The sequence below is a fragment of the Helicoverpa armigera genome, chromosome 7 (genome assembly GCF_030705265.1).
Source record: "Helicoverpa armigera isolate CAAS_96S chromosome 7, ASM3070526v1, whole genome shotgun sequence".
NCBI classification, from domain to species: domain Eukaryota; kingdom Metazoa; phylum Arthropoda; class Insecta; order Lepidoptera; family Noctuidae; genus Helicoverpa; species Helicoverpa armigera.
This window is the reverse complement of record NC_087126.1, coordinates 8,513,039-8,525,201: the sequence shown is the minus strand read 5'-3', so window position 1 is coordinate 8,525,201 and position 12,163 is coordinate 8,513,039. Positions and strand designations below refer to the sequence as shown.

General features: G+C 33.3%; 1 protein-coding gene across 1 annotated transcript in view; it reads left to right on the top strand.

Annotated features, from left to right (window-relative positions):
* Positions 1-11,346, top strand: part of LOC110373143 (uncharacterized) — a 68,870-nt gene extending 57,524 nt beyond the window's left edge. Inside the window, exon 2 of the mRNA XM_021330327.3 lies at positions 10,234-11,346. Within this exon, the coding sequence (XP_021186002.3) occupies positions 10,234-11,099 (866 nt within the window). The 3' untranslated portion in view covers positions 11,100-11,346. The remainder of the gene's footprint in view (positions 1-10,233) is intronic.
* The last annotated feature ends 817 nt before the right edge of the window (positions 11,347-12,163 follow it).

The window sequence follows — 12,163 nt, the reverse complement described above, 5'->3', positions numbered from 1 at the left end:
CGATAACAACCCGGTTTTATAAATGGCCGATTGACCTTCACGCTCGATCTTATCGAAACTGGAATGTTGTGAAAAGGCTCCTTGTGGTAGGTCTTACGCTAATGCCTTGGTCTGTTGAACAAACGTGATTAGATTTTAAGTAAAACAGTTTCATGTTTTTTCTAGTAGGTAATAAAAAGAATAATTAAGTCTTACAAAGCTTCAAGAAATTAAATCAGTATTTTTTTTCCAGGTACAAAATAACCTCTGACATTTATTCGACGTATATCTGTCAACCGTAAAGACTGGCATCACAAAACGCGCGAAAGTTACTACTTCTCATAAATATTATTATAGTGAATGTTTTATGTATGCAAACTGCAGTTCATAATGATTTTATTAGCCTAATTATCTCTATTTCGTTATTAACACCACTTAAACATCGATAGCTTTCACGCGTCTTTTAAAGTTATTGGCGCGAAAAATTCACAGGCGTAAGCGATAATGATTTGTTGAGTGCTTCCTCAAACGTTATGATAGTAAGTTGAATTTTTAACGTAACTTTTTTTGACAATGCGGATACAGGATTCAGTGTTCAGTTTTACTGATAGAATAACTTCGTTATTGATACGCAACAAATTAACTGGACCGTTTTTTACAACACAAATGATTAATAGTCGATAACATACTGCTTCCGAACAATTATTCTTGCCTTGTATTTGTTACTTATTTTAGATAATTACTGTCCGCTGTTTAGTTAAATTATGGCCTAAATATATACCAAATTAAACAGGAAAAGTTCTTGATTAATAGTTGTGCATGAATTTTTAATGGGTGATCGTTACATGCGTCATACGGTCATACTAATATGTATGTATAATTGTATGAGTTCCGTATTTCTTTATGTAAGTTACAAGGCGGCATTGAAATGTCGTGATGGTTTTATGTATCCACTATTACTGGTCACATACTTAATTCATTAGAACAAAGAACAGCCAACAGCTAATGAGGAATAGTTTTATTTATGAGTTAACAAAATTAATGACCTGTATTTATGTACGATATAGTAATGACAAGCTTTTCAACAAATGCAGTATTTTTTCTAGTTACAGATAAGTACCTATTTGTCTACTTATCTCGAAAAATGTACTCAGTAAAGGCAATCTTTTCAACTACAAAACCTCTAGGGAATTATTACCTTATTTTCCAAGCCCGTTATAAGAGTAGTAACTGTTTGAGTAATATATGCATGCAAGATGCTGCAACACTTACAAGAGTTGTCACTAATCTCTTAAAGACGTGGACAGAACAAAACACACAAGTCCTAACTCTCACGCCTGCATTACTGTTCTATTTCATTCAACACTCGTTACGTTTACGTAAATGTATTCAGTGCTCATGTGACATACGTAAATGACTTGCACCTGAGATTTTTAAGATTTGCTTCAAATCTAGATTTTCATTTGTTTACCTGAGTGCGAAGAAAATTCTAACTACTCAGTGGGTTCTTAGTCAGGTCTGAAACCTCTAGTCGGTGAAAAGTTAGAACAAATGGATAAACGGCCGTTAAGCCAGAGACAAAACCATTAAATGCATAGCTACTGAAGTTGCATTAAATTGTTTATTTCAGTTCAGTATCGCATTCATGAATTAAGTAAACGAACAAAGAGCTTACTTTTTTCTCATGAAAACGTAAACACTTTATCAATATTAATGAATCTAATAAAATCATATACATACCTCGCCAATGTTACGAGAAAAAAAAACGTAAATAAACACGACTTGCGTTCACAAGTTCGCTTTTTACGTAAACGTCGGTATCGTCACGCACAAAACATAAGTACTACGTCATGTTGTCATTTGTCACATACATAACTTGTGTACGCGACTGCACCGAATCGATGTCACGCTCCATATGTGATGGTTGTACAGATGAGTGCAGATGTGTTGGGAAATGTAAGTCACTTGCACAAGTGTTAATGCTTTGATGTCTTGATAGTACTTTACGAAGTGAAGTGGTTATGGTGATAAAATTATACACCTCTTCATCTTTTTCTTCAAATTTTTAGGCAATGACATTTTTACATAACAATAATTTTATTATAAACTAGCCGTTTTCCGTCTGTTTTACCCACGACCCGTGGATACTACTGCCCGTACCGGAATAAGAGAGAAGCGTGTAGCTTTCCAACAGTGAAAGAATTTTTAAATTCAGTCAAGTAGCTTTTGAGTTTATGCATTATAAACAAAAATGCAATTTTTCTCTTTATTTTTATCAAGTACCTAGATTACTTATGAATTTACATTTTAACAGAACAATAATTTTATTAATTCTCATTTTCTTACATTAAAAATACATAAAAATATTTATCAGAAAATACAACACGCATTTTATCACAGATGGCCATTAGATAAATGACGGTTATGCACCTCAAGCTATCAGGAAAACATGAGAATTGTAATATAATTTGCAAAGGGAAGTATTTGCATACTAATCGTATAGAAATGCCACGACTTTACAACCCTGTCTTACTAAGTGTAAGATAATTTCAGGTATTTATTGCGATAATTATTACAATAATATGGTATTTATAGACGCGGAAATGTAAAAACGGTAATTAGTTTACTGTAAATGATAATCCTTTGTGCGTAACTGTGTGTGGTGTTTGTAATTTATTAATAAGTTTATTATGATTTTTATAGATATCATCATGTCTTTGTCGACATTTATTAATCTTAATAATTATGCAACTTGCAAGCATGGGAAATTACTAAATAAAATATTGGTGAATAACTAGTAGTGAAAACAAAATATAATAAATAATAAAAAAATCTACTAGGTACTCATGCAATGCACAACTTATATTGCACTGATGCAACCATCAACTAAGATGTAACAACCTTCTTTTGGCCCACGAAATGAAAATCGGGGCAATAAACTTAATTATATTGAACCAAAAAAATTACATGTACATTTACAAATATGGTGTGGTAAAATTAAACATTTCTCAAGGGTTTGAATTATTTTTTTAAATCCGTGTCGATAACATCTTTAATACAATCTTGATTTATATGCACAGTTCACGATATAATACCTTTGTAGTTACACCTTTTTTGTATAAGTAAATCGGTGTTCTGATTCTTTGGCTGAAATCGGCGTTTATTATTATAAAAACTACGCCCTTTTTTACTGTAATCAAATCTGCACTGAAAGTAATATTTGAAGGAGTTTTAAGTAGGTACCTATTGTATAAAAGAAGGTTGATACGCATTTACCTATTTCACATTCAAATATCGAATTCTATTTTTACACAGCTCCATAATTACAATAGGAGATTCCACCTCTATGACTAAGCCGTCTATCGACCTTTGCCCCACATTTAAAACAAAAAAAAACCGTTAGCACTACAAACTATAATAATTTAAGCTCTTGATTATACGTTTAGTAATAGTTTATTTTACGGTTATTATATTATTCGGACGCGTAAGGTCAAATCATGATCATTGATTGACCTGAGTACGAATGACCCTGCCTTGGTTCAGTGCACTCCATGCGTGATTTCATCAATCGTTGAGCATTTGAATTTCGAATTGGCATAATTAGGCCTGTCATAAAAGTGATCATTGCATTTTCGTGAACGTTAAATTAATATAAACTTTTTAAATTTAATATCGTAATAAATTGGAAAGTCAGTATGTACGATTTTACAATATTTTAATGCTTAAACTTAAGATATGAAAATCGTGGAAATAATAAGTAACCCAGGACACAGAATTAGGTAATTTTTGACGTAGTCCCAAATCCAATTATTTTACAAATGATTTAGAATTTCCCTGAAAACGTCCAATCCGTGTTTCAATAGTATAAATTGAGGAAAAAAAAATAATTGTTATAGTATCATACATAAATAGAAAATATAAATAGGTATTTTCAACCCACATTTCGATATCGTTATTATTACAGGCTCATCTATATGTCAATCATGCCATCACTACAATAAATAGTAATTGTTATTTTGACTCTAATTGTTACGATTGATATGAAGTGTCAGTCTTATTGATGGTCAAACGCAAACATCTAGAATGGAGGTCAGTAGTTTAATAGAAGATTCATTTATCAATGTAGATGAATGGAATGGACGAATTCATAAATTGAATTTATACGGTTCAAATAACTTAGATGTTACGGTACTGAATACTATGGTAGTGTGTCACTGATAAATTCAACACAGGTATATTTTGGAACAGTTATTTCATTTAGATAAATATCTGATGAGTTTAAAAAAACCTTTTGCAAAAAAAAACTATCTTCAATAATAATAGTCCTAGAGCCTTCCTAAGTCTGAAAAATACAGTTCAGCCTAACTTAAGAAAAATATTCCAAATAACATAATTTCACCACATCTTGAACACGTAATAAAATAAAACATGAAATAATATTACAAAAAAGCTAAAATATAACGTAGAGGTCTTAACCCTAGTACATAACACGCGGATCTAAGACCCAGACACGATATTTTGTAATCCAAATATTAGCAGTCACCCGTCACGGTTACACATATCACATCACTAATAGTAATAACGAACTGTCAACTTTATAATAGCCCATTATATACTTCATTTATTTTAGAAACATTAAATTAATAAAATGTAAAACAATATTACAAAAAAGGTAAAATCTAACATAATATAGAGGTCCTAACCCTAGTACATAACACGCGGATCTAAGACCCAGACATGATATTTTGTAATCCAAATATTAGCATGGCTACCCGTCAAGGTTACACATTTCACATCACTAATAACGAACTGTCAACTTCATAATAGCCCATTATTTAGAAAAAAAAAACAAGTTTAAAAAAAGAACTTATGTCATAAAGATGCATATCATTATAATGAGCAGCGGTGGGTTACTAGATAAAGCGGTCAATTCCAAACTTTTTGGTCAAGTTCTCACTTTCTCGTTTACAATATGATTTGTAAAGAACTCGAATGCCGCTTTTGAAGTTGCTGTATGTTGCGTCATGGTAAAAACGATGGGTGGAGATAGTTAAAGGTTATAGTAATTATTCTTATCCCTGTAAATAACCAATGGAGATATTGTGGGCGATTTATTTATCAAACATTACATTACTTCCGTCGGCTTTTAATCCCCTTGGTCTTGATCCTTATATTACTCGACTTCACTATTTTTGCCCACATTATTTTATTCGTCATATACGGACCCATTTCATACTGATGTATTAAGAAGAATTAAGAACTTATTTTTGTCGCTCCTTGCAAAACACTGATACCTACTCAGCTGCGTCCGGTTAGACTGGAAGTCGACCACAATATGGTTGTAAAAAGGCTAGGAAGATGACGACTAAGAACTTTGTTATTTTTAAAGTAATAAATATTATGAAAACACAGCAATTGGTTCCATTCTGTTATTTTGTCGGTAACAAATTAGGAAATCCGAGTCAAAAGGTAACGCCTACACATAACTTCCCTTTCTCTCCATTTGCGGAACGGAAACATTTATTTTTGATTATATTGTATATCGTAATAAAATTAATGTACAACTTTATTGTACAGAGTGATGTAATAAATAACTTCGAAGGGAAATTATTTGATTAACTCAGCATTTTGAGGTTTTGTTCGTTGCTTAAGAAAAAACTGCCGATCCGTCATAGATTTTGTTGAAGTTACGTGAACATAGATGTACTTATAGATAAGGTACTTTTTCACTTCGTAATGTTTAACAAAATTACCTATTGCATTGATTAATTACACATTGCATAATATGAAGATGACGGAAAGAGCTTGCCTGCATTAGTACGTTAAAACAGTGTAGTCGAATATACATTTAAAATTAACGTACAGTCTATATTTACATCATACATCATCCTCCGAGCTTTTTTCCCAACTATGTTGGGGTCGGCTGAGTACCAGCGCTTTAAAAGGAGCAACTGCCCGATCTGACCTCCTCAACCCTGTTACTCGGGCAACCCAATACCGATTGGTTAGACTGGTGTCAGACTTACTGGTGTCTGGTGTCAAATAAAATTACATCCAAAATATTGCGATATAAAACTCCTGATCACTGCCAACTGAGAGTATACCTAATAGGCTGTCGGCATTGTTTCGTTGTATGCAATGTTTAGCCGTTAGCAAAATTAAATTGGCTTCAAGAAAGATTAAACCTATGTGATGGGTTATTGCAGACGTACTAATTTACAGCCTCGTTAATTCCACAAGAATCTCCCGATTTCTTAAGCTGAAACACGTTTAATTTCGCCACAGTCATTCTTCACAACAATTAAGTCCTGCCAGTGTTACAACGTACCCCTGTTTCAACCATCACTTTCACTGTGACCCGTGACACTTGCACCACACAATATTTTTCTTTGAAAATATTAGTTTTTGGAGCACCCGTGTTAGTGGGTCGGGTTAGAGGTTAGTAACATAAAGTAAGATTTATCTTATAAAGACGTAATATGTAAAATCTTGTGTTGCAAACATGTGTGATGTAAATAGGTTTCAATAAAACGTTTTATTTTTTTTATGAGATCTTGTGTGTAGCCCTTTGCTTCGGTACTTTAAAAGCTATCAAGTCACGAACATATCGTAATATTGCAGGCAAATTGGTATCTCAATTGAATATGTAAATGCTGTAAACCAGTGCATTCTTAATTACCTACATGTGATTAATTGCTTCGCTTCAATTATTTGATGAACTGAATACCGAAGTTTGAAAATTAATCTATTTGCACATAACAACAAAATACAAAATGTAAAACCATTGTATTCAATTATATATTATCTGAAACGAATTATAGAACATAGAACAAATTCAATTTCTACGCAACATTTTTCTTTTAGGTATTTAATCTAAAATATCATGATCAAATATTTCGCTGTATTTTTTACATTTTTAAGATTTACGGTGGATTAAAAGAAAAAATCAATCCATTGATTTTTGATTAAAGATTTATTTTTTACACTAGTTCCATACAATATAAATTGTGGCTTAACCACAAAAAGTAATTATTTTAACCCATCTATAAACAATAGACTTTTCAATTATAGTAGCTTCAGCCTAATTTACCAAGAAAATAATTATAGGTACTTATGCTCCTACCATACAGTTATTACCACATCACCAATCCATTCCAAGCCCTCGATTAATCCGGGGTCGAAAACTCGAAACTCAATCTTCAGTTCCATTCGATTTCATTCCAATTGGATCGAGAAATAGATTTTTAGTAGGAAACATGAACCGCGACCACAAACCACAAACTGGTGGACGAAGGTACCTGCATGTGATGTAATGGCTTCGTTTTCACTTACTGCTGGTTTCTCTACTTGAAGTATAGATAAGTACATCGATTTGTGAATAATTTTAGCAGTGGAATAACTTATAGTAGATTTTTTTAAAAGGGCTTAAATAGGTATTTAAGTAGGTTCTTGTCGGAGTATCTTGAAATGTGATATGATATATGTGATACGGTTGTTAGTAATAAAAATAATGAAACCCCATTTAAACAGAGGTAACCTTAATTTTTTAGGCTTGAATTAGTTGTACACTATATTACTTGACTAAGTAACTGCTCAATTAAATTTTGAAAAGCTTCAAAGTAGGTTTACACAAACAAAGCTTTACAAAACACTTACTTTTTCTAAATAAACCTATGTATCTTTCATATTGTGAATAAGGACCAAAATTGAAACATTTTGAAAACGAAGGAGCTTAAAAGTTTAATCAAACAGTAGAAAACAAAACCTTTTTCAAAATCTATTGTTTATTTCTTACAAGTTAAGAGTTCAATTCTGAGGCATGCCTCGTGATGAAAAGCTATGACTAGGAAAAAAACTATAATTACTTATTACACAAATAACAATAACACAAATTCTACGCATACAGACCACATACTTGTATACAAGGTGGTCATGTCTCATACTTGTATGATCTACAGTCTACAGGAAACCACAGCATGGCCAGACGTGTAATCATACGTAACTAGACGCTGATGGCAAATTATTGTGACATGCATGCATACATGAATAAAAATAGAAGATAAACAAAGAAGAAGCTACCACGTAGATGCATCTATAATTTTACAATGGTACCTAGTTAGGTACCTACTAAGAGCCATAGAGGTAAGTAACACTCTCGGAGAATAGCGTGAAAATTACGCTAAATATCAAAACTATGAGAGAGTATAAAGAAATACATATAATGATAGTCGTAATAATGATTATCAAATGCATGCAAAAGAACAACATGTCGACAATAAACAGGAAAATGTTACCAGTGTAAACAAATTACCGGACTAGTAGTATTATGTAATAAGAGAGTAAATTAATGCGACATATGCTAATACATGTAACACGTGTATGGTGTAAATTAGATAATAATCATAGAACGCATGCCAAATAAAAACAATAGCCAATAAGAGTTAATTATCCTAAAGAAAAAGATTTCCACATAGTAAAGGAATCTCTAGAATTTATTGAAAAGTTGAAAGAAGATAATATAGGAAATGATGACCTTATAGACAATGGGTTAAATAGTCAAGCTACATGTAAACGCCCATATAAGGCATAAATAACTGCCAACTTGCCCGATACGGAAATAAACGTGCAAATGAAGAAGTCATTGTACTGGCATATAATTAAAAGCCAGCGGTTTTCACGCCAACAATTTATTATGACTGCGATAATTTTGATGAGGAATTGAAAACAGTAACAAATAGGAACGACTATAAACTGCATTAATGATGAACACTTCAAACAAGGAATTGAAATCCCAGGAAAAGACAGAACCAGTTCTACATCGTAAACTATAACAAGTCAAGACTAAAACATATCCAATATAACGCATGACAGAAACCGCTAACCACATCAATGACACGTAATGGCACGTAACTAGAAGCGCCATTATAGCAAATGATTGCAACAGCCGGTCTCCACTCGAATATATTTCCATACATTTCCGGATTGCTTTTACCCACGATCATTTTGTTCCGTCATTACCAACGTTGCAATGTCTGTGTTTGTTTACATTTCATGAACTGAGGTTAGGAGATCATCATAGATTTATTTCTGCCATTAATTTCTTCTAGCCTATTTTACCTTTCTTCCTAAGCATTTATTCATCATTACCTAAATCTCAAGTTATTTACTAAAAATAATTCCATCAATCATAGATTTTTTTCTGCAACGGCCACTTGCTAAAATTATGACCTAATTATCATATTAATTACAGCAAAAAATATATCTATTTTAGCGTATATTTCCGTATCAGAGTTTCATGATACATTACTAGCATTACGAGTAACATGACACATTACAATTGCATTACCAGGTATTAGTCAACTGTCGCAACCATAAAACGCTTTTACTTGCATATTGTCTAACAATGTGTCACAATGTTGAACCGATTGTGAATTTCTCTTATGAATAGTCAATATGTTAGACGTCGAGTGTGAAATATAGATTCCTTTTGATAGGTGTTATCATTCCAGTTGAGTTGTCAGCTGTGATGCTGTGAATGACATAATCTAATAAGCTGTTCCGACAACTTCTTGTTATGACTAAACTGCTCTGCTATGCCACACATTCGGTGTACAACATTAGCTCTATCCTCGTGTGGGTCCTGCCTAAGCAGCTCAAAACTCCTTTATATCATGAACTACATGTTGTATTATATTTATGACTCTAATTAAATTCATAATCTCAAAAATATGACGATTGAAAGAACCGGTGCAACAGAAGTTGGTAACTCTAAAAGACACTGATATTTAAAACCTGACAGCAGTGTTGCGACAGGGCTAGACAAAATGTTGAAACATTGCGCAGAAAACTATTTCAATACTGTGTCATGCAGAAAAAATAAACTAAGTAGTTAGGTAGACAAATAAGTATACTGCCATCGCAATATGTAGTTCTAAAATCCGGCTCATATCACGCAAAAACCTTCACGAAGTCAGTCTATTTTTCATTATCTAATTAAATTTATTCAAACAGGAACTTTGTCGGTGGGCTGTATTAGGTAGCATATCTCTTTATTAAAACGTCACATACTATTAGTGTACATTGTCACAAGAACATGCAACAACGTCAATCGCTTTTTCTACGCCCACATTATTATCATATTTCTTAGCTACCTGGACATTTACGATGCTGTGACCTTCATTCTAATTACCTCTAGATTAAGTTATGATTAACATTTCCAAAATAAATTCCCATGCATTTACTTCTTTGTTACAGATGACACAAAGGACCTCAATGCTGAATCATCAGAAATCATATCAGAGGCTGTGGCGGCACCCCCTGGTCTGGTTCAACACTATGAGGAACCCGAAGCGGCAGCTACGGACGACCACACTGACCACTCCATAGAGCTCGTTGGTGGCTCACAGACATTCTTCCCGACGTTCGCAAACCTCTTCGAACCCCGCCAGCAAAATAACTTTAGACTCGGCTTCAATAATCAAGAAGGAGCTTACAGTCAAAGGCCAAATTCATACAGATCTCTCCTAAACTATCCTCTATTCGGAGGTTACAACAGAAACGTAGATAACTTCGGTAAACAGAGCACCCCCACGGCAGCCCCACTCGTTGAAGCGAGCTCCAGTTTGCTCGGCTCAGGGAACTTTGGAATCATCAGAGGCGGAACATTCTTTGCTCAGAACGATGAAGATGAATTTGGAGATGGATACAATTCCTACTACAATAACGGTCACGGCAGGCCCTCTTACGAACTCGGCTATATCGCTAACCCCAGGCCGAATTACAACCAAGACCAATTTGCTAACTTCAGAGATTTCGCCGACATCAATACTCCTTCTAACTCCGCCTACTCCCACTACGTTGTAGTCTATGCGAACAAAAACTCAACGATGGACGAAATTAGCGAAGAGACAAGGAGAGTGGTATCCAAGCCTAAGAACATTATTGAGACGCTAGAGCGAATTGACAAAACTACAAGCGCACCAAAGTTATCGAAAGCCAAATCAAAATTGGAAGCGACGAAGCAAAAAATGTTGAACAAGAAAGAGCAATGGAAGAAAACGAACTCAAAATTCGTCAGCCAAAAACATGATGCAGAAGAACCTTTATTAGCGTTAAGTTAATTTAGTGCAAATACAAAGACTTGCATTATGTAAGTGATAGAAGTTCCAGTAGTGTGGAGTTGTGTGACAAGCGCAGTCGCACGCCAAGTGTGATGATAGGGAGTTCGCTGTCTAAATTTAATTATAGGTAATTGTAAGTTTGTGGACAAATCGTGTAAATGTTCGGTGCACTTGTGACGGATGGTTGGAAATGTTTGACGTAAATGTATAATAATAATGACGAATAATAAATTAATTTTTAAATTTATATGTCCTATTTTATTGCTCCAATGCTATAATTAATTACACATTAATCATACGATTGCTAACGATGTACACAACAAACAACTACCTGCAGTTATCGAATACTCGTATGTTGTAAGTGGACTACGATTACCAAACTGATCTAGATTTAACGAAACAAGGTGTTGCTCATAATATTAGCACATTAGGACTCATTAAGTAGGTATTTAGCGACAAAATAAAGTATATATGTAACGTAATTTCTGCGGAATCGGTCATTGATTCCCAACGACATTCCCACATAACGTGATAATAAATTAGAAATAATTAAGTAATTTCTAGTGTGCGTTAAAGCGTACAGTTTTATATAATATCTGTATAGGTATATCAGAGAATATAATAGAGTCAACTTGAGATTAAAAAAAAAATAACTGTCATACTTGAAAAATACCAAATTATTGAATTCCAGATAATTAAATTCAAGTACAGAATAGCACCATCTTTTGTCGAGTGGAAAAACCAAAAACCCACTATTGTAAACAGCGCCATCTATTAACTGTTACAAAAAAGTCTCGCTGTGATTTTTGGCTGGCGAACATATTTAAACTTTATATCACTAGATGGCAGGAGCAACGCAGCACTTTTAGATGATTAACTATCAATTATTTTTGATAATATTTATATACCAGTATATTATAATATTTTTTATTACATTAACTACCTACATTTTTTATTATTAGTGTTGAATAGAAAAAATGAAATATTGCCAGCTTATAAAACAAGTCCCAAGGCAACCATAAACAACTGATGATGACAACAACGGTCTAGAAAAAAAAACAAAT